The sequence below is a fragment of the Rhipicephalus sanguineus genome, chromosome 7, assembly GCF_013339695.2.
Source record: "Rhipicephalus sanguineus isolate Rsan-2018 chromosome 7, BIME_Rsan_1.4, whole genome shotgun sequence".
NCBI lineage: Eukaryota > Metazoa > Arthropoda > Arachnida > Ixodida > Ixodidae > Rhipicephalus > Rhipicephalus sanguineus.
In genome coordinates, this window is record NC_051182.1 from 14,837,920 (window position 1) to 14,861,873 (window position 23,954).

The window sequence follows — 23,954 nt, forward strand, 5'->3', positions numbered from 1 at the left end:
ATCCAAAAGCAACCAGTTACACCTTACAATTAACTTGGTATTTTTTTATTTTGAAATCATAAAATGCAATATCAATTCGAAGCCGCGCAGTCCTACCACATGTAAAGGCTTCCTTTCCGCTACAGCTGAACATTTTGACTTGATGATCATGTGTCAGCAAAGCACTCTGGGGAAGAACGCAATGATGTCAACGTTCTTGCCCTTCAGCCTGCTCCTCTGGCTCCACTATGTACTACGCGCACGGAAAACCAAGTTTATTCTGCACTGAGTCCGCGTTGTTGATTTTATACTATGGATAGTACCATCGAATATTTTACTATTGATAGCGCTATCGATAGTATTTTTCATCATTGATAGTTCGATAGTGACTCAGCTATCGATAGTATCGATAGTATCATCGATAGTCCTGCATCACTAATGTGCACACTTCAGCCGGTACCGTATTACTGCACTTTCGATGTGGTAAACCAGCCCTGCTAACTAATACCAGGGGCGTAGCCAAGGGGGGGGGGGTCAACCCCCCCCCCCCCCCGAAATTTTTCAGTTTTGCTTGCGTATATATACACGCACACATACAAATGCACGCACAAACATACATAAAGTATGGTTGAACCCCCCCCCCCGAAAAAAATTTCTGGCTACGCCTCTGACTAAAACACTCTAATACTATAAAGACGCGGGGTAATTGTTACGTACGAGTGTTTCGTGACTGTCAAGGTAATTATACGGGCAATCGTGTGCAGCCCACAACGCAACACCACTTGCCACCCATCACACGCACGCCCACAAGGAAATGAAATTCGCACACCCAGCCAACAAAATGCTGGCCAAACGCACACAATTGTTACCTTGTGCGTAGCAGACGTTGTAGTGGCACCTCGCTTCCGTCACGTCCGGTTTGCCAAAAATGACATCACGCTCACAAAAATGACGTCACGCTGCGCTTGTGCGTGTGTCTTCCCTGTCCCTGCTTAGTTTGCATAGTTTTTCGTAGTAATGAAGTACGCTCACAATGTTGCCAATAATTTTGCGTAGAAAGGTGGAGAGAGTTGGGGCAATCAATAAAATACATTTGTAATGAATCTGCGTGTGTCTCCAGCCTGTAATTTGGCATAAATGATGGGAACTTGAAAAGGAACGTACCCAGCGAGTTTTATTAAAATCCATTGACCTTGAAAAATCACTGGAGTTGGCCTTTTAAAGGCGAATTCCCATGCCCCTCTCCTGCACCTGACTAGTCTTTTTTGCCTGCGCATTGATGTAATCTTGTGCATGGGCAAAATTACATAGCACCGACTTCATCGATTGGGCCTTTGCACTACGAAACGGCACCTTGGCCCTGCAGTGACGCACTTTTGGCCGCACAGTCCACAATTTAATTTTTTTTTGTGCTGCCCTCTGCCATTTTGGTAGAGCCAAGACTACTGGGATCACCAGAACGAAAGCCTCCGAGACCAAGAGGCATCTCGCGACTTGACTGGTAGGGGAAGGGCGCATGTGCAGTAGAATATTTGCTTACCTCACCAGTGCCTCACATCCCCCACACTGCGCTTCCTCACGAGCAACACATAGAGGAAGCCTTGCTCGGTCGTTGGCTGCACGCCGGTGATGTTATCCCTGATGTCATGTCACAGTGGAACCTCGATTATACATCCTCCTCTCTCGCAACGACCCACATTTTATGACGAATCAGCTTGGTCCTGGCAAAGCCCCCATAGAATTAATGTATTAAAAACCTCAGTTATCCGATGCAATTTTATGCCAACCCCGCATTGTACGACGACTCTCTGATACCTTTGATAAAAAAGATCACCTTTTTTCTCAAATCTAACATAAAAGCTTATGTGCCTCTAGGTTGACTATTAGAAAAAATATAGAGTGGACAGGCACACTATGCTTTTTTAGAATGAAGAATTTATTCTCCTGGTGGTTCGTGTGCTTCTGTGATCCAGTTTTCCTGCTTTAAGATTGCTCCTGGATACACCTCGATCGCGTGTGTATGTAGGGCCGTCGCCTAGACAGGCTCTATCCGCATGGAGTAGCTTAAGCTGGTTGGAAAGCTTGTCTTTGAGTTTGGATATTTTTACGTTTTTGGCCCGTGGAAACTTTTCTTGGTCGTCAGATGGCTGAAGATCTCCTCCCGTTCTTTGCTGTACTCGTCGCAGGCCTCGAGCACGCAAAAAGACGTGACATAGCTATCTTCTGCATGCAAAATAACTTTCCCTTGACGTCCATAATAAGAGCGGCACATTGCCAATTCACTTGACTAGGAAATGAATACCGACATGCACAGGCGAGTCACGCACGAAAGCATCCTACGCAGACTCGCAACAAAGTGGGCTCCATCGCCATTATGTGATGGCAATGACACTGCATCTGAATCTTCTAATAAGCGGCTGTTGCCTCGCGGTTTCGTTTTTACATGCAGGCAATTTTCGGACACCATTTATTGGAAGAAAGATGCCCATCTTTTTTTAAGTTGAGAATAACTATTTGCTCACACTTTCTTCAATTAAGTGCGTAGGTGCCATTTTCAAAAGTAATTTAGCCTAACTTCCCTGGAAAAGGGCAGGGTTGTTCCGCGGGCTTACTTAGGCAGTCTGTACCTGGTTTTTGGGCAAGGCTGAGTGTCACCACCTGTATTCTTAGTTTTTCAATTATACGATGGTTTTGCGTGATCCCCTCAAAGTTGTATAATTGGGGTTCCACTGTGCGTTGCCGAAGTGGGACATAGTCAGGACAGAGGGCTACAGCTACCCCTCTTGGCTGCCGAGAAGGGTGGGAAGGCCAAGCAAGAAACTGAAACCAGCCGAAGCGGGCTGTTCTACACCCTGTAACTTCCTTATTACAGCACTTATTTGCAAAATTTTGGGGCATGTTCACATCATACAAGTGTGCAGTGATCCCTCCATAACAAATTTTGGACAGCGAGGTTGTTTAGTGGCCTCAGCCAAAGTAACAGGAAGAGTCCCAGAACCTTTCACTTGTTTTTGGCTCATCCTACAATGCAATTCTTTTTGTACCCTCTGGGAATTGATTATGCACATTTACATGGTTGATTGATACAGCGCTAAAACACGAAGATGTAAAAAACAGAGTGCACAGGGCGTCTTCGGTTTACGTCTTCGTGTTTTAGTGCGGCATCAGTCATGCAAGTACTCCAACTAGCCCAACTTTCCATCATGCTGTACCATACATTTACAATGCCATTTGTTTGTTGGAAAAACATGCTGATTTTTCAGCTCGTTTCTTGCGCAGCAAATGCAAGTCACCCTGCAGGGATGCAAGGAACATTTTTCTTGTGCCATTGACCGTCAGTTTTCACACCAAGGTTTATGTAGGCCAGTACTTGCTTATTGCTTGCTCATCCACTTGTATGCCGGTGCTCGATGGTAAGTTTTTGTTTTGTCTCATGTGTGGTTTCTGTCTACAGTATAACCTCATTACAACAGACCTTCACAGTGAAGAGGATTTTGGTCTGTTGTAAAGGGAGTATGTAAAATCCAAGTGCTGTTACAACAGACTTTTGTGTAAATGCTGAATGGGTCTGTTATAACTGGGGAGAATTACGAGTCACAAACATGGCCTCATTTTTAACGGGGGACCCAAAAAAATGCAATTTTTGGAAAATCGCATTTTCAGTTTCTGTAGCCCATTTTCTATTTGATTCAAAAAATATCTTCACTGAAAACTACGTAGAACTGCTATAAATTTTTTTTTGTCTGCCGACTTGGCGAAAATTGCGGAAATAGCAAAAAAAAAAAGTGTTTTTCAAAATTATAGCTTGGCAACGGCGCAACCGGGCACCACCACTTTGGGCTCGTCGTAAAGAGCCTTTCTCTGCGTTCAAGTTCTCCGTTTCAGCTAGCTCCTCCATTAAGTAACAAGTGTTTGAACAAGCACATGTTTGAAGTTCAATTCAAGGCCTCCGATTGGCTGCTTCTGCTGGGATTCGGAAGTCGAGGCAACAGGAGGTAGGGCTGCGGGTTCTCCCATGGACCGGATGCCCAGTGAAGGAGCCCAGCCCTGAAATGCCGACTCTCACACACGGCCCATGCACTGATCGCGCTCTCTCTCGAGGCACGCCATGCACACGATCGCCGTCCTCTTCGCCACCACACACGCGATTCGCCCCTGCACGGCGCACACATCCAAAAGGCCACACAAGTCGCCGCCGCACGCCGCACTGTTTTGTTCTTGCATATTTTAAACTCGCGTGCAGCATATATTATCACAATGATGTAAACGACATCACAGGTTGTCAAATTTTGTGATGCCACCATGATGCCATTAATTTTGTCATCTGATGCTGTCATTGCATGACATTATCGCTTGGTCCAATGGTGGACTGATCCCGGAGGTCTTGCAACACCATGCTTCATGAATCTGAGAGGCACAATTTGCAGTGTGGGCCTCAAACGTGTGAAAGTGGTGTTTCCCACTGGTCTTGGTCCAGCGCAGTTAGCAGTGTATTCATGACTGTGCCACGCTGCTTGAGCTTTGCTGCACTGCTTCTAGATGGTGGCACCATCCCTGTGAAGAATGTGAAGCAATAATGATGCATTTGTGCTACGAAATCTGTTGGGGTTCCTGGCGTAGTTGTCAGCACGTCCATCCAACTTCTGTGCTCAAAAGCAGTGGAGTCCGAGGTCCAATTCTCCGGTCGGCTAACTCAGCCTATGTTTATTTCTGAACTCGTTTCTTGCCCGCTTGCATGCCCTTTTATTGATGCCCATTTCGTTGCAGAAATGACATGAGTTACTTCTTGGTAGGCCTCAGCATACAACACTGCTTTGTTCAGAAAGAGAGTGGCGAGGTGATTGGCATGCTCACATGCAGGATACGTTGGAATGTGCGTTGCGCCTGCACGTAGAGCCCCACATCTGCAGCGGACTGGTTACTCCGCAAGACGTTGAGCTGCATCAGAGGCTCATCACACAGGTGAGAAAGGGAAAGCTCATTTACTGAAATGTGCAACATCATGGCCAGATGCGCTCCTCAAAGACACAGTAAGGGATCGCAGAGTGTACTGGTTGAAGTCTATGCACAGTTGCCCTATGATCAAACCTTGGGTGAGCAGTGTCAGTGGGCAGGAAAGTGTTTTTGTGAGAACATTTTTGTTCCAGGCTGTGACAGTAAATTTGCTGAAAAATGAAAGTTTGCTGTTGATTCTTCGATTATCTAACTTTTGGCAAGCCTTGCTCACGGTTATTTATAATTACACTTGCAAAAGAGCTCATTTGTATCTCTGCAGACATAGTATGTTGAATGCAATGGAACAAAGCTGCCACCTGCCACAGCTGTGGTGAAGCATGCTTTTCAGCATTTTCAAAGAGGATAGAAACATTTTGGTTTGCTCATGCACCACCACTCCGTGCACCTCTTCAAGAAAAGACTTCTTCCCCACCCCTGTGCCTTCTTCAGGGGCATGTGATAATCATTGGTAACAAGTGTGTGGGACAGGCAGAAACCTTAGAGTGCTTTCAACCAGGAATGTGGGGATGAACATTGTTCAAGTCTGGCATTGCCAAAACTTGGTGTGAGTGACTGGGAGTCAAGTGTGTTTCATACATCTCGCATGAATTGTGAATTTTTCTACTCCACTTGCACAACTTTGGCCGTGACAAACATACTTTGTCATGCTCAAGTCTTTCTCTGTATATTTTCAATCAGTTCTATTCCTGCACCTATAAAAAAAGTTACAGTTTCGCCGAAAGGGCGAAGCAATGAATGCGATAGCAAGAAACTAATGCTATACGAAGTGAGGCTCGCCAATGGATACTCTCAGTTTGAACAGCGCTCCTGTTGCAAAGGCGGCCGAAGCAGCGAAGGAAACTAGCGTGCTTCAAGTGTCGAGCTGTGACACTTGGTAGTTCGCGCTCATCTTCTGTTTGTTCGTTTAGCGGCGTCCCTTGAGCTCGAGTGACTTTCGTACGCTCCGTAACATGAGCGCGGACACCACGGTGAAAGCTTGAAACAACCCTGTTCTCCTCACCACCAGAAAACTGCGCGAGCAGACAGCGGAAGGGCAAGGTTCTCCCTGCGCAAATATAAGAAGAAGCGAGCGAGCTCGGCGAAGACTTTTAAATGCGTCCGTCGCGCTCCTTGCGCCATCTCGCTGGTAATGAACAAACGCCTATAAGCGCCTGCCATCTCCGAGTCCGTCCAGCGGTAAAGGGTGTGTATATAACGCTCGCCGTTAGCTACATGGAGGATTTGCGTTTCGTGGCGTAGTGGCTAGCATCACTCGCTGCAGAGCAAGAGGTCCCTGGTTCGATTCCGCGCTTCGGAAGCATTCTTCTGAATTATTTTTCTTTGGGGCTTTTATATATATATACATACTTATACATATACGGTGCATGACGGCGACGGCAAAATCCAGCCGAGACTGTCCATATAATTGCTATCGCAATAAAAAATCTGCTTACAGAAGATGCTTTTACTTCATACACTTCTGATATGGGGGGGTGGGGGCATCTTCACTCTGACATAATGTTGGTTCCTTAAGTGCATGCCTGTGCCACCTGCTGGTCATTGTCACATTTTTTTGCATATGTAGTTAGAAACTTGTTATGACATAGTCATATCTGACACAATTAATACCTTGTTGAAATTTTGTTGCAGGCACGCAGGATGATATTGAAGAAAAGTGCAAAATTGAGATTTATTTCCTATCATGTGTTAAATTGTTAATGTTATGTTCAAATTCACTGCATTATGATTCAACTACATATGCTAGCAAAAGTAGCACATAATTTTAAAAGCTTTAAAATAAATTTAAGGCTTTTGTTTCACTGGTACTTGCACTATGACATTAGTCTCGGCTTTCACTGCCGAATTGTTTCATTAAGGTTGCATTAAAGTTATGGGTTAGCTTTTCTGAATTGCATGAGGAATAATGACATTAATGAAGAAATGTGCTGATATGGCATTGTGCATTAAATGGTCTGAATGTAGAATTGTAAAGGAGTAAACAAAAGTTCAGTAGTTTTGCCTGGGAGCTGTAGTATTTTGCATGCTATATAAATTTGCAGTTGAATTCGAAAGCTTGACCATGAATTGGGGTCAATCCATCAAGCAGCCTTAATATATTTCTATTGTTGATGTATTATGCACTTTATTTCTTTTCTTTTACTACAACCACAGCTAACGTCAGCATGCCACGAGCTCCACGATGTCTTCTTTGACATTCCTGTTTCCGAGAGAATGCAGCTGATCTCCCAGCTGCGATCACAAAAGGCTCGTCCCCCTCTGAAAATTGCCAAGAGTTGCGTGGTGAGGCTTTGTGTCAAGTGTGTGGTTCAGCTACAAAAGAGGGACTCTTTATCATAATGCATTTATGAATTTTATTTTTGCACTCTCAAAATGTAAGGTAACTTATCCAAAACTCCAAAGGTGCTGCATCACATTCTTGAAAAAGCAGGGCAAGGAAACGTCTGTGCGAGTTATATGTGCATTTCTATGGTTATTCTGTGTTTAGAGCTATCAATCAATGATGAATGTTATTTTTGCAGTAATTAATGCATTGATTTTTTTACCTGTAATCATCGATGTTGGGAGGATAGCAAGACGTCTTTAGGCAAATGAAACGGCTCGCACATAAGCTTACTACTTTTGCTTAGGCACCGTTGTGTGTTTCCAGAATACTTGCAGCAACGGAAGCTCATCAACTACCATGAGCATTATTCTCAGTTAATCATTTTCAGGAATACAGTGGACTTGCGATAATTCAAACTTTCGGTAAATCCAAACAAACTTCAAATTTTTGGTTGACCTGTTGTGTTTGTGTCTTAAAGCCACTTAATTCAAATTGCTCCATTGTGTAAATTTAGTTAAAGTTAATTGTTACTTTTGCCGGCCCATGCCAGAAAATATCTGCTGCCTTCATTACTTCTAGCTAATCATTACACAAAACCACAGGCCTTGCAGCACACATTTTATTTATTTATTTATTTATTTCAACATACTGCAGCCCCGAAGGGCTATCGCAGGAGTGGGCAAATACGATACATAAAAGAGCATAACAAAGTGCGCTGAACATCAATGATTGGTCATATACAATAAGAAGTGATTGAGGGATAAAGATCGAACATAATCAGGCAGAGCATTCCACAATTCTATAGAATGAACGAAAAAACAATATTTAAATGCCGCCGTACGATGGATAGAAGTAGACATGTTCAACTCATCGTAATTTCGGGTGGTTGTTGGTCTAGCGGGTGTGATGTATTTGCTGAGTAGGGAGAACCGTGGGGAGTTAATTAGGGTATAAAGAAAGAAACTTCAAGCATTCAACGTGACAACGAGAAAAGAGACTGGTAAGCTGAAGAATAGGAAGATGGGAAGTAGGTGAAAAATACCTGTCAAAGCGACGATAAATGAAGCGTATAGCTTTCTTCTGAACAGATTCTATTTTGTTGATATCAGAAATTTTGTGTGGGTTCCACACAATTGACCCATATTCTAATGTTGGACAAAGCAAAGTTCTATAAGTGAGGAGTCATATGCTGAGAGGTGCTGAATGTAATGTGCGTTGCAGGTAGCCTAACTTTCTAAGCGCGCGATTGCATAGGAGTTCGATGTGAAAAGGAGACGTAGGTATTTGTATTGTGAGATATTTCTGAGAGGGCAAGTGTTAAACGAATAGGTAAACGGAGAAGGAGAAGAACACTTGGTAAATGACATGGATGCCGTTTTCCAGAAGTTGATTTGCATATGCCAAGTGTCACACCATGATTAAAATGATGCCAACGAATCGTTAACCCTTTGAGACACTATGTACACAATTGTGTACACCGCTTGTTTTTGCTATTTGTATCGACTAGGGGCTAAGCAAGAGCACGATACATTGACCTTTGGATGAATTGAACCTCCTACATAATAAATGTGCCTTCATTTAACTTCATTTTGCAGTGCACTTTTACATACGACCACTTTGCTGAAGGCACCACCATATTCGACGAGTCGTTCGATATGCCACTTCCCGCAACCCGCGTCAAAAGTATAATTTTTCTTTGCTCAGCATGGACATAACCGAAAGCAAACTTTGCGCTATATTTCAAGCCTGAGATTTCATTCTATTTATGCAAAAACAGAGCATGAATGGCTTCAGAATAAATAGATATTTAATTACAGAGTAATTAGGAATGATACTATAATGCACGCAAAGGAACTTATTACAACATTATTTTTGTTGCAATATATTATCGAGTGCCTTGAAATAACACTTCATCGATTTCACGCATTTACAGACAGTTCTTCATAGGTGGCGCCTGAAAGGGTTAAGGACGATCTGATCATGAGGAGTTGTAATCGTATGATACAAAACACAATCATCAGCACACATGTGGATTTTAACAGTAATATTACTTGGCAGATCATTAATGAAAATCGGAAAGAGGAGTGGGCCCAATATTGAACCTTGAAGGACGTTACAGTACAAGTGGAGGAATGAGAAGACCTGAAGAGTGAGACCTATTGGATAGGAAAGAAGAAATCCAGTTTACTCATACTTCGTTTTTAAGAATAACAATGAGCTTTTTTAGCAATTGGTAGTGTGACACAGTGTCGAAAGCTTTGGAGAAATCTATGAACATTGCGTCAACTGGATCACCTGCATCAAGGGCCTGGATGATCTCATGAGTGAATTCACTGAGCTGGGTTATGGTACTAAACTCGCGTTGAATACCATGCTGGGCATCAGATAAAACGTTATTGCTGTCTACAAATGCTATGATCTGCAAAATTATGTGTTCCGAATATTTTACAAGAATGGGATGTGGTAGAGATGGGTCTGTAGTTCAATGAGGATTGCTTTTTCCCGGATTTGAATAACGGAAGAATTTTAGCCGATTTCCATTCTGTAGGGACAACAGACGTCGACAGAGATTTCTGAAAGATAATAGTTACATATCAACTAGTCCATAAGGAGTATCTAATGAGAAATGTATTGTCTATATTATCAGGACTACCTTTCTTCTTTGGATCGAGTTTGAAAATGAGATTCAGCACACCCTTCACCCTATAACTCCCTATAGAACTCTCTATAAAAGGAGGAACAATGGAGTTATCAAGTGTAAAAACAGATTTAAAGTAATCATTAAATGCATTTGCAATCAGAACAGTATCACCTGTCACTATGTCATTTATTTCAAATGTATCACTGGTAGATTCCATTGGTAGGACAGGCCTCCAAAATCTACGTGGATTATTTCTGAGCTAACCCGGAAGTGTAACTTGAAAGTAAAAATCACGAGCAGCATTAGTTTTGCTTCGAAGTTCCTCCTTTAGAGCAATGAATTGTGCAGCAAGAACAGCATCACCAGGGCGTTTAGCACGCCACCCAAGTCGTTGCGACAGGTGCAAAATTTCCCGTCTGAACCAAGGCAGCTCTGAATTCGTCTTTTTTGTTTTTGACAGCACAGAACGCGTGATGCACATTGTAATAGGATCACTGAAAAATTGAGTTAAAGTATCAACATCTTCAGAAATACTAATCGCTTCAAACTAGCTGAAAGAAGTGCTAAGTGTACCAATAGTACCAATATCGTCAGCATGGTTCATATTCCGGAAAGTAGAATAAATGTATCGGGCTTTTGGTACAGGACAAGAGATAGATGCAGAAACCACTTTATGATCCGATAGGCCTTCTACAACAGTGCACGCATTACCATAATCGCAGACTCTAGGGCTGAAGAAGACAAAATCTAAAATTGCCGTGCCGTTTGTGGCATGACTGACTACAGTAGACTCTCAGTAAACGGAACCTAAAGGGACCAGGAAAATGTATTCCGTTTAACAGGAGTTCCGTTTACTGAGAGATGAACAGCGGTGCAGAATCCAAGTATGAAACCAATCGTGTTAGATGCCGTTGTTCCGTTTAAGCAGCAGTTCCGTTTAAGAGATTTCCGTTTACTGAGAGTACGTATTTGCTTTAGGCTGGAAGTCGGTGAAAAGTTCAATGTTTCTCCGTACAGTTGGGAAGCATGACCTAGCGGAGATGACGACACCTGATACACATATACACACAAATTATTATGTGTTAAAAGCAAGGCTTATTGCAATAAAAAAATTTTTCTTGTATCTTTAATGGTCAAAACTAAAGCTGATTGCCTACCTGCATGTGTGAAGGTGTCCAAACCGTGTGCACCAATGACTATGCGTTCTTTGAGGAAAAAAACAATGCAAGATGGCGGATGGGGCAGGCACAGCATGTACGGAATGACGCACTTGACCTTAGCCATCTCTCCTTCTCCTGGTGTGTGCACATGTCAAAGTGGTCAAACTGCACACACCAGCAGAATGGCACAATGATTAAGAAGATGAAAAAGAAGTGAAGCCAGTTCCATGGCATGATAACCATCGGGACAGCAACGCTGTAAGCACGTGAGTGTATGTGATTGGCTAGCAAGATTGCATGGTGCTGTAAATCTGCTGCTAGGTTTGAAATAGTACACGTAACTACCCTCTTATGGAGAACCCTGCATATGTCTATGCCTAGGCATGTCACCTGTCTTGTGGGTTGTGTGCCGTTTTTGACTGGTTACGACTGGTTACAGCCGCCATTGCACACCACCACGTTTTATCATTCCATGACCAGCTGTGCCACTGTTTGCATCTTACCGCCTCAAGGGAAGTACAGTGGACTCTCAGTAAACGGAAATCTGTTAAATGGAATTGCTGCTTAAATGGAACAACTGCCTTTAGTATTATTGGTTTCATACCTGAATGTTTCAACCCAGTTCATCTCTCAGTAAACGAAACTCTTGTTAAACGGAACATATTTTCCTGGTCCCTTCAGGTTCCGTTTAATGAGAGTCTACTGTATCAAACTTTCTGTAAAGGAGAAATTGCCTGCAATAGAAGAGGTTGGCGGTGCAGGCAGAAAGACTTGAGTAGTGCTGAACTATGTGTCGTGTGTGTGTGCCCACTGACGACCATCACGAAAGTGAAAGACAAGCTTCGGAACAATGCAAGTCGATGGGCACCAGACAAGGAAACGCTTCGGGACACCTTGAGCTGGAAAAGGCCCTTAGCTTCTGGCTAGAGCACATCAGGTTGAATAGCTGTCTTCGCCGATGGGTATCGAAGGCACGGGATGCATTCCAGATGCTGATAAACGCTGTCAAGATGAAAGGCTGCACGAAGGCAGCATTCTAGGAAAGGCTGCAACCCACTAGAGAGCTCTACGCTTACCCATCACTGCAACAACTCCCAAAGGAGATATTGTGGGGACCTACTATTTATTCCACTGTTAAGCTTTCTTACCGATAAACCAGTTTGGGTTTCCTTTGTGCTTCTGTCTGGTGAATAGATTTCCTTTTCGCAAGAACTTCTTCTTTAGGTGAACTCATTTTCCCCGTATAGAAGTGTGTGTATATTTGTACCTTGTACCCGTCGCTTGTATTTCAGGAGCAGGCACCGAAAAAGATCTCCCTGGCCACGCAGAAGGTTCTGGAGAGGCGTCTCTCCAAGTGAGTACCACCGTTTGCCTCAGCTGTGTTCATAAAGGCACTGGCATATCCACTTGGAATGACATCTGAGGGTGGTGCAGATTTTGAGGCTTGCCGTAAAAATGGGCTGTTCTTCTAGTTACCTTTTTTCTTTTTTTAATTCCATTGAGAGACAAAAGCAAAATGGAATGTCTGTGTATTTTGTCACTCCCTTTGGGAATGAATATTGCGAATCTGGTGTCAGCTTGCAAATTGATTAAAAGTTGATACATGTTATGAATTCACAGACTACTATTTGTAAATGGCAATGTGCCAGAAGGTAAATGATTAAAAAGTGATGAAATGTTAGTTAATGAATTAGTTTGACTTTTTTCTGCAGGTAATGCTTATCGCCTGGAGTAATGAAGCTAAAGGACTGCAGTTATTAATGTTCATCTGAGGTGATTTTCTTAAAAATCTGCATTGTTTAAACACGTGTTATGGAATGTTTAATGCAGATCTCATCTATACAGTGACATGGTAGTGATGGTAGAGAAGACGGCAGTAACAGCAGCAGAGACCTAACTCTTTATTGGGTGAAGCTGTGCCCAGAAAACTAAGTAGCTCAAAGTACAAACAATGAATGCTGTACACTCATAGTAGTGATCACAGTCGCTGCCATTGGTAATCTGATGGTTGTCGGAGCACGTCGTCTTTTATGCATCAGTGATCAAACCTTCCAGCATTGTCATTGAGGCTCGTGTCAGCTTTAGAATAAACTCAACTACTCGTGTTGTGCCCGTAATCTTATCGGAACAGTCTGAAACTGTTGCGAAGTTTCCCCAAACATTAAGGCGCGGCCTGTGCCATGCAGTGGTCACAGTTACTGTGTGTGAAACCCGATCATATAGAAATTAATAAGTGGACGTGGCAATATGGTCCACTGTGGTTTAGTGCAGGCCAGTGCGATTATGGTGTGTTATTACGTGACCGTGGCAGAAGTGTAAGCTAGAGAATAAATTTCTTGTCCTAACTGAGTTGAAGCATTTTCTCTGCATTTATAAAAAGATGGCTTTGTTGAAGGAAGAAAAAGCCCCAAGACGAGTGAAAGTGTTTGCAGCAGTGAATACGGTGGAGAGTGGGAGGAAACTTGCCACTTGGCACCAATTCCTAAGTTCTGTCAAGATGCAGGGGTTATCATGAATGTGACATGCATGTAGCATGAATGTAACATTTGTGACAGCATCCAAGTGAAATGTGTTTTGTGTTTAAGTGTCACTTGCTTCACCTTTCTTGAATTCACCTTACACCACCTTAAAGGAGTACTGACATGAATTTTAAAATTTTTCGGGTTGTTGCTCTAAATAAAAGCACGGGTGTCGAGAACCCTAAAAAGAGTGTCGTGGTGCCTGGGGATGCATTGCATATATTTTTAATACCGCTTCTTTCAACCAGCAGTTTCGGTTTCGGTTTCGAGAGGGCGGCTTCATAGTGACGTGTCAAGTCTGCCCGTGACGTCACGGGCAGACTGCAACCCACGAAATATGCACCTGCTGTCCTTTGCTGTCAGTCGAACGTGGTTAACGATGAGTGAACTGTCATCCAGTGCCTCCGACAGCGATTTCTGTGATTTAGGCTGCATGCAGAACCCAGACTTCGCAAACCAAGTGAGCTGACTTGAAACGTCATAGGGCTCTCCATGCGGTGAAGCTGCCTTGCAGATGCTGGGATATGAAAACTTTAAAATCAAACTTAAATATTTATACGTGTTTCCCGGATGCGGTGTGGGGAGAACGTTAACACTACATGCCAAGGAAACCAAAAACGTCCATTTTGCTGCACTTTAAAATCGTGTCAGTACTCCTTTATGTCAAACACAGCATGCAAGCCCTGGAAATAGTCCACCGCGATGGTAGAAGCGGCTACGGTGCTCGGCTGCCGACTCGAAGGTTGCGGGTTCAATCCCGGCCGTGGCGGTCGCATTGCAATGGAGGTGAAATGCTAGAGGTCAGTGTACTGCACTATGTCAGTGCACATTAAGGAAAACCAGATGGTCGAAATTTCCGGACCCCTCACTGCGGCGTGCCTCATAATCATAATGTGTTTTTGGCACGTTAAACCACAGATATTACAAGCCCTGAAAATGTAAATTCCAGATCAATTAGGCTTTCCCACACATCCTACACTGGCTTAGAGATGGCTACACATGAATTCCTGGTTATAGCTGTCACATTTTGATGGTTGCTGGGTGCAAATAGGTGCATCAGTACATGGCCCTTCTTGGTAAGGAAGGGGCTGTTCACTAAGATGACTCTCCAGGTGCGTTATCCCGTGCAAAAATGTATGTAGCCAGTCTATAGACTGTTTAAAAATGGCTTTAAACTGTCTATAGACTGTCTAAATCTATTTTTGTAAGGGATATTAGTCTGAATAATTGTGGTATCTGTCATAAGGGTCGCGTAGCTTGCAGGGTTTATCTGTAAATGTGTGCTACAATTAACTTTGCCCCAGACTGACTGGAAGAGGCCAGAACCTGAAAGTGGAGGTCAAGCGGCCAACTGCAGTTGTCCGATCGCAGACCTTTGTCGCTACTGCCTCCGCAGACACCTGTCACACGGCTGGAGCAGCACCCTCAGGTGAGACGTGCAGGCAGTGTTTGAGGACAGTGGGTTCAATGGGATGTGCAAAACTCGTTATTCTAAATTATTGATACCCTCAAGGCCCATGGTGCTGAGCAGAGGGGAGCAGGATGACATAACGCAGGTGTGGTACACTTTATTGAAGTTGCAAATGAAGGGCATGTGGGAGGACGTGAGGCGTTCACTTTCCCACATATTTTATTGCTGCTTGCTCTCCGATGTACAACCACAGCCGCTGTCGTTCTTGCGGGCGTCTTCTTCTCACGCGCTAGGCTCGAACGTGCGGAGCAGCTGAAGCGCAACTTCGTCGTCTTCTCTCGCGTTGACGGCTCGCCATAGGGCCCCCCCTCTAGCGAGGTAGCCAGTGCGCGAAGGAGCGATCCTTATGAGTAGCTGGTAGTTGCTACTGTTGCGAAGCGCGTTCGTCTGGTGTTGGAGGATGGCTTGTCATCTGCGAGGACGGCGTCGGTGTCGAGGAAGGCCGGCTTAATGCGGTCAATGGAGACACTGTCCTCGCGTCCATTAAGCAGCAGGACAAAATGCTTGGGGCAACGCTTGATGACTCTAAAGGGTCCGTCGTAAGGCGGTTGTAGTGGTGGTCTGATAGCGTCATGCCGTACGAAGACGTGTGTGCAATCCCGCAGTGCACGACTGACGAAACTTGGGCGTGAGTGTTGACGTGGTGGGATAGGAGACACGTCTTTCATGGCGTTCCTGAGGCGACTGGCATAATCAGCAACGTCCATTGGTACCGGAGACACGTCGAAAAACTGGCCAGGAAGCCTTAAGGTCGTGCCAAAAACGAGCTCAGCTGAGGAGCAAGAAGCGTCCGTGCGTATCGTGCTGCGAAGGGCGAGGAGGACGAGTGGCAGTCGCTCCGTCCAGGGTATCAATGATCGTGAGTCCATGAGCGAGGCTTTGAGTTGGCGGTGAAACCGCTCAACCATGCCATTCGACATAGGGTGGTAGGCTGTCGTCTTGATGTGGTTGACACCAAGCATGCGGGACAAAGTCCGGAAGAGCGCGGAGTCAAATTGACGACCTCGATCCGTTGTGATGGTCTTGGGAACTCCGTAGCGGCTTATCCACACGGTGATGAGTCCGTGGGCAACTGACTCTGCGGTGATGTTGGTGAGCGGTAGTGCCTCAGGCCACCGCGTGAACCGGTCTACGCACGTTAATATATACCGGCGGTTTTCCGATGGGGGCAAAGGGCCTACGAGGTCCAGGTGCACGTGACTAAGTAAGGTAAAAAGTTGGGCGAGTTGGTGTTGGTTCATGATAAACGGAAGGGCGCGATAATACGGTACACAATGAAGAAGATGGACACGGGACGACGCGCTACTAGCAACTGAAAATTTTTTTATTGAGGAAAGAAATATTTATACTACTATGCAATCATACCTAACCCAACGAGTCGACACCAAAAAAACCTAAAAAGTTAAAATCTTGCGCTCAGCCTGCCTACGTCAAGTGACGTTCTAGATAGGCTGTCTCCTCCTCCTGCAAACTGATAGAGGGGTGACTGATGCAATGCAGCCCCTCCCTCTGGATGACGAAGGCCTCTACAATCTCCCTCTGCACGGAGCCCCTGTGCTTGTAGATTACTGTCGTCTGATCGAAAGCAGGCTTGCAGCTACCTTGATCACACCCCTTGCAGTGCAGCGCCAGATGGGTGAACGGCCTTCCTATTAATGAGCTGTTGTGCTCTCGCAGACGCACATTCAGGCATCTACCTGTTTGCCCGATATATGCCTTGCCGCACGACAGTGGTATTCTGTAGACAACACCACGTGCGCAAGTAACAAACTGCCTTCCATGCTTGATGGCACATCCTCTTTTTTCACCCTGATGTGGCTTGTCTATTTTCTTACTTACTGCTGGGCAGATGTGGCCCACCTTATTTTCTGCGGAGAACACGACATCAACCCCATATCGTGAAGCCACTCTCTTCATGCCGTGCGACAGCCAGTGGACATACGGGATTTTTGCCACTCTTTTTCTTTCCTGCGGTTCATCTTTGTATCGCAGTTGAGCTCACTGCAAGTGGAAGACCCGTTCATCATTCCGAACTCGTCGACGGTCGTCAACTTGCTCAGAGAAGATGGCCTTGAGAACACTTCCGGATTTAGTATCGATGTTGAAGACTTATATTATTCACTGCCTCATGATGAACTTATGACTAGTGTTAAGGAGTGCATATGTAACAACAACGATGAAGCGAGGTTTGTGACGAAGTGCGGCATATCGGTTGAAAGTTTTTTAGAGTTACTGTTCTTTTACATTAAACACACGTACGTAGGCTGGGGGGGTAAGAACTTTGTCCAGAGATCCGGGGTATGTATTGGATCGAAAGTGGCTCCAATATTGAGCAACATTTTTTTGGCAAAAGTGGACAACGATCTTGTTACCGCTCTTGATGGTGTGGCCCACAAAGTGTATAGATATGTGGATGATTACTTGCTGTTGATTAGTTCTGTGAACTTCGATAGGAGGGTTGACGAAGTGCTCAGTATGTTTGCTAACAAGGGGCGGGGCTTGACTTTCACGTGCGAAGTGCCGAAGAATGGGCAGCTGCGTTTTTTGGATTTGCAGCTGTCGTTTGAACAAAAACACGTGTGCTGGATGTTTTCCCCTAGGACAGCGAAGCCGCTCCTAGATTACAGCTCAGGGCACTCCCGCTTGGTGAAGAATGGCATAGCGCTGACTTGCCTAAGATCTGCTTTGGACAGGTCATGCCCACATCTCGTGCAGACAAGTTTTTTCGCGCAGGTGAAAAGACTGAAAGACGCCGGGTTTCCTGATAATGCCATAGCAGGGGCTTGCGAAAAAATCAAAAAAATCAAAAGATCCTTTAAGCAACGGCCGGTAACCCCACCAGACAAAGATGAACCGCAGGAAAGAGAAAGAGTGGCAAAAATCCCGTATGTCCACTGGCTGTCGCACGGCATGAAGAGAGTGGCTTCACGATATGGGGTTGATGTCGTGTTCTCCGCAGAAAATAAGGTGGGCCACATCTGCCCAGCAGTAAGTAAGAAAATAGACAAGCCACATCAGGGTGAAAAAAGAGGATGTGCCATCAAGCATGGAAGGCAGTTTGTTACTTGCGCACGTGGTGTTGTCTACAGAATACCACTGTCGTGCGGCAAGGCATATATCGGGCAAACAGGTAGATGCCTGAATGTGCGTCTGCGAGAGCACAACAGCTCATTAATAGGAAGGCCGTTCACCCATCTGGCGCTGCACTGCAAGGGGTGTGATCAAGGTAGCTGCAAGCCTGCTTTCGATCAGACGACAGTAATCTACAAGCACAGGGGCTCCGTGCAGAGGGAGATTGTAGAGGCCTTCGTCATCCAGAGGGAGGGGCTGCATTGCATCAGTCACCCCTCTATCAGTTTGCAGGAGGAGGAGAGAGCCTATCTAGAACGTCACTTGACGTAGGCAGGCTGAGCGCAAGATTTTAACTTTTTAGGTTTTTTTGGTGTCGACTCGTTGGGTTAGGTATGATTGCATAGTAGTATAAATATTTCTTTCCTCAATAAAAAAATTTTCAGTTGCTAGTAGCGCGTCGTCCCGTGTCCATCTTCTTCATTGTGTACCGTATTATCGCGCCCTTCCGTTTATCATAGCACGTGACTAAACCGTGAGTCGGGAGGTGTGAAGGTACCCAGTGGGCTGACTGTGTGACGCTGGACTTTGGTTTGCTGGCACTTGAGGCAAGCACGTGTCCAGCGGCGGACGTCGATGTTCATACGTGGCCATAGATATCGCGCTGTGATGAGGCGTTGAGTCGCACGTATGCCGGGGTGCGACAAGGAATGCAAGGCGTCAAAGACACCGCGGCGAAATGTCGCTGGAACGTACGGGCGAGGACAACCGGTAGACGTGTCACAAACAAGGGGAATCACGCAGCCTGGAAGTTGGACATCTTCGAACTTGAGGGAGTTCTCTTGGCGTCGGAGAACCTGAAGTTCGCTGTCCTCCTGTTGTGCAGTAGCCATGGCTTCAAAGTCGACTGGCGGGCGCTCATCCATCGTTGCGTTGATTTCTACGCGGGATAGTGCGTCAGCCACGGGGTTGTCTTTGCCACTGATGTGCCGGATATCGCTCGTGAACTCCGATAGGTAGGCAAGCTGGCGGATCTCACGTGGGGTGTGGGCAGAGTTGGTAGCGGTCGAGGTAGACGTGAGCGGCTTGTGGTCGGTGAGGATATGGAATTGCCGACCTTCGAGGACGTGACGAAAATGCTTGACAGCCAAATAGGCCGCGAGTAGTTCGCGACCGAACGTGCTGTAACGGGACTCGGTCTGTGAGAGTTTCCTAGAGAAGAAAGCAACCGGCTGCCAAACTCCGTCGACCAACTGCTGCAGGACTGCTCCGATGGCGACGTCGGAGGCGTCCACGGTGAGTGACGTGATGGCGTCGCTCTTTGGATGCGTGAGGAGCGTTGCGTTAGCCAGAGCTTCCTTGATGGAACTGAAAGCTGTCTCAGCGTCGTCTGTCCAGGAGATGGAAGCGTTCGGCTTCGTTTGACCGGACAGAAGTGCATGTAGCAGTTGCAAGATGGCCGCGCAGTGTGGAATAAACCGACGGTAATAGTTGGCGAGCCCGAGGAATTCACGCAGCTTCTTCGTAGTTGTTGGCCGTGGAAACTGCAATATAGCTTCCACGCGCGCCGTCGGTGGAGAGATCCCACGGGAATCCACGCGATGGCCAAGGAAGTCCAGTGAGGAAACTCCGAACTCGCTCTTCGATCCGTTGACAAGTCCATATTTCCGGAGCCGCGTGAAAACCTGACGCAGGTGAAGTTCGTGATCTTCTGCTGAAGTGCTGAAGACGAGGATGTCGTCGATGTACGCGAAGCAGCAGGTCAAACCACGAAGAACCTGGTCCACGAACCGTTGAAAGGTTTGTGCTGCGTTTCGTAGACCGAAGGGCATCCGTATGTATTCAAACATGCCAAAAGGTGTTATTATGGCAGTCTTCGGTACGTCGGAAGCTCGACAGGTATTTGGTGGTATGCCTTCACTAGGTCGATTTTGCTGAATACGGTGGAACCGTGCAGCAATGCCGTGAAGTCCTGGATGTGTGGTATCGGATAGCGGTCCGGTACCGTCACTTTGTTGAGGGCGTGATAGTCACCGCATGGTCTCCAGTCACCTGAGGGTTTGGGGACCATGTGTAGCGGTGAGGACCAGGCACCGGAAGAGGGGCGGACGTATCAGAGGTCAAGCATGTGCTCGAATTCTTGCCGTGCAATCTTGTAACGGTCAGGTGCGAGACGACGAGCACGTGCAAACACCGGTGCTCCTACTGTCACAATGTGATGAGTGACATTGTGGTGCACTGGGTCTTCAAGAGATGGAGCACGGAAGAGGTCGGAAAATTCTTCCAGAAGCGTAGACCACGGCGGAGAGACTTTGGCATGAGCTTGCACGAGACGTAAGGGTGGTAAACTCGATGTCACGCCTTGAACTGTTAGGTGGGTCTCAGAATCCACGAGGCGGCTATGTCGTAGGTCCACCACAAGCTTAAAATGCCAAAGAAAATCCGCACCGATAATTGGTACACGCACGTCGGCGATTAAGAAAATCCAACGAAGCGTGCGTCTCAAGCCGATGTCAAGCGTAACAGACCTCTGTCCGTAGGTCCGTATGGTGGAACCATTAACAGCTGTGACAGGCGGCGTTGTCTGGCGTCGTCGACGGTCCTCCAGCGTAGGAGGAACAACACACACTTCGGCACCCGTGTCGATGAGGTACCGAACTTTGGTGATGCGGTCTGTGACGTGGAATAGGCGGCTGTATGTCGGGCCTGCAACACTGGCCGCCGTCAGTGCGTGGCCCGTGCGTTTCCCGCAAACTGGCATGGCTGATGGCACTGACGAGCGCGTGCCTCGTATCGGTGGTGGTACCAGCAGACGCTGCGAGGCAGACTTGGCGATCTATCGCGGCTTTGGCGTCGTTGTCGTGAAGTAGTGCGTCGGTGGTCTGCTTTCAGCAAGCTCAGTTCAGCGGCCAGCTGGTCCACTTTGCGGTTGAGCTCCTCGTTAGCTTGAAGGAGGCGGTCTAAGCGGTCATCGCGGACCGGCGCAAAGTGGGAAGAATCACGTCTCTCGATAGCAGATATGGACAGGGCACCGACATCCATAATCTTGTCGGCCATCTGTGCCAGTGAGTCGAGAGTTTCCGTGGAGGACACACTCAAGATCATCCGCACCTGCTGCGGCAGTCGCTGTAGGAAGAGCTCTCGTAGGATGGATGCGTCCAATGCAGCAGGGTTGTCCCCGATGAGATGTCGCATGCGACGCAGAAGCTCCGTAGGTTTGCGGTCACCGAGTTCCTCCGCAGTGAGCAGCTGCTGCAGCCTACGCTGTTCCGACTCGGTTGTCCGGCGGATGAGCTCTGCTTTAAGAGTGTCGTAGGGGTTGTCAGGAGGCGGAGAGCGCAGAATGTCTCTTACGATGGCGATGACAGCAGGTGGTAAAGCGCCGATGACATAGTCGTACCTCGCTGATTGCGATGTTACCCGGTGTCGTCGGAAGAGTGGCTCGACACTCAGAAACCAGAGTTCCGAGTCCGCCTGCCAAAACTCCGGTATCTTGAGAGTAGCGACGACAGGGTCGGGTACCGTGGGATTCGGCGTTGCGTCACTGTTGGGTGTGGTGTCCATGGTCAGTCGGAATGTACGTTGCTGAAGTCCTTACTGTAGTCACGAAGAAACGGGGATGGCCGTGACGCTCAGTGCGTTGGCGAAGGGACGAGCAGGAGGCGCGTTGTCGTTCGATGTCCGGGTCACCACTTGTGGGATGACGTGAGGCGTTCACTTTCCCACATATTTTATTGCTGCTTGCTCTCCGATGTACAACCACAGCCGCTGTCGTTCTTGCGGGCGTCTTCTTCTCACGCGCTAGGCTCGAACGTGCGCAGCAGCTGAAGCGCAACTTCGTCGTCTTCTCTCGCGTTGACGGCTCGCCATAGGCACAGCAAGGCCATTTCATTCAGCACTTGTTTGCAGGAGGGAGCTATCGAGGAAATCTCTAGAGCAGCACATTGCACTTGTCAAAAAAAAAAATGTTTTAATGCCGATTTCAAATACCTAGTCAGTTCCGTAGTGAGTAGGGGTGTGCGAATATTCGAAATTTCGAATATTTTTCAAATAGTGTTTATTATTCGATTCGATTTGCACTGGAATTTTACTATTAAAACTATTCGAACTTCTCAAAGACAAATACAGTCAACGTATTGAAAGTGACCCCTTCAGACTTTCAAATGCTTCACCTCATTACACTCTCGTATTTTGGCAAAGCTGCCTTTCAAGCTCCGTTATGGACGAACTAGCCAAGACACAGTCAACGTCCCATTGGAAGTTGTCCCTAGATTTTCAATATGCTGCACCTCATCACACCCCCGTATTGCGGCAAAGCTGACTTTTAAGCGCCGCTACGGTCGCAAATGTATATTAACTAAAAAAAAATTCTGGTTCCAACATGGAGATGAATGATGTGGCAGAGTTGGAGGCTTTATTAATGCTGTTTTGGACCTGAAATTTGGGCAGGAAGTACGAAAAATTGGACGCTGAAGATTTTTAGCATCCAAAATTTCAGATGTTCTTATATATCGACGTCTACGAGGCAGATTTGGAACTCCGGACTTGAAGGGAGCACACCCTTGTCCGCCACATCAGTTGGGCTTCCACACAAGTTGAAAGAGGAGGAGAGGCTGAGGAAATCGCATCTTTGCCTATCACGAGTAAAGTGTTGTCGACAACACTTTGGTTGCACCAAATCATCTACATAAATAGAATTTGGCCTCTACATTGCCTCATTCTTGATAAGACAACTATGAAACACCACCCCGCCAGCGCTTCATCAACCTAGCGAAAAGAAGCACTCTTTCATGTTGCTATCTCATAAGAATATGCTTAGGAATCCTCTCCAACTTTTTTTCTGCAATTTCGCTTCGAAGTATTCGAGAATATTCTATAAATATTCGAAAAATATTCGATTCGATTTGCACTCACACTCCACTATTTGAATTCGCTTCGCACACGAAATTTCGCTATTCGCACAGCTCTAGTAGTGAGTTCTGTGAGGCAGAGATGCAGTTGGTGGTAGTTTGTTATTCACAAAGCTGTATAAAAAAAGGTTGTATTCAGTCAGGTCAGAAATGGTAAGGATGTGAGACTGAACTTTATTTTGTGGGGTTGCACACGCAACCCATTGCCTTCAACGCGGCGGCACCTCGGCTTCACGCTACGTTTGTACGTGTAGTGGCGAGGGGGGTTGCGTAGGAGAGGGCACTGTGCCGCTCCCGCTGCCCTTCGCGCCCTGCTCCCTGGCCGAAGTCGAGATGCCCCGTTTTCCCTCCTTGCCCTTTTCTGGAGAGACTCCTCTCCACACCCCGAGGAACGCGCGCCGCTTCCTTGGGGGCCCTCGTGTCTTCGGTCTTGGGAGGTGTGACTGACCACATCGGACCCAAGCCGTGAGCACCACCGCCACCATCAACCCCTGCAGCGCTCCGGCCATGGAGTGCGAACCACCGCCCCGGACCGGAGTGCAAAAGCAGCCGCGCGAGGTGAGATGAGCCTTTATCATTCCCTCGACGTGTGCTTGCTATTTTGTTGTTGTTTCCCCCAGTAGTGCGGAACACTCCGCCGCTGAGGTGGTAACTTGATGTGCTACTTTAATTGTTGCAATTGGCATCTGAGGTGAATAAACACCTTCAGTTGAAAGACTTGTCTCTGTCCCCACTGGCCTGAAACCCGCCGCAGTCGCAACTTACGCGAACCGCGGGATGGGGTCACAGCTCTGACTGTTAGGGCTGCTGCGTAGCACTAGTAGCGAGTAACTACACTCCTCTAGTGCGCGGTGTGATCCAAACGA

At 46.6% G+C, this 23,954-nt stretch overlaps 2 protein-coding genes across 2 annotated transcripts in view; both read left to right on the forward strand.

Annotated features, from left to right (window-relative positions):
- The window catches only part of LOC119399307 (mucin-5AC), a 43,608-nt gene extending 39,069 nt beyond the window's left edge, over positions 1-4,539 (forward strand). The window contains exon 10 of the mRNA XM_049417331.1: positions 4,519-4,539. Within this exon, the coding sequence (XP_049273288.1) occupies positions 4,519-4,539 (21 nt within the window). The remainder of the gene's footprint in view (positions 1-4,518) is intronic.
- A 274-nt stretch (positions 4,540-4,813) lies between these two features.
- The window catches only part of LOC125759241 (uncharacterized), a 33,112-nt gene continuing 13,971 nt past the window's right edge, over positions 4,814-23,954 (forward strand). The window contains exons 1-4 of the mRNA XM_049417641.1: positions 4,814-4,941; positions 7,147-7,275; positions 12,412-12,473; positions 14,943-15,067. Of these exons, the coding sequence (XP_049273598.1) occupies positions 4,834-4,941; positions 7,147-7,275; positions 12,412-12,473; positions 14,943-15,067 (424 nt within the window). The 5' untranslated portion in view covers positions 4,814-4,833. The remainder of the gene's footprint in view (positions 4,942-7,146; positions 7,276-12,411; positions 12,474-14,942; positions 15,068-23,954) is intronic.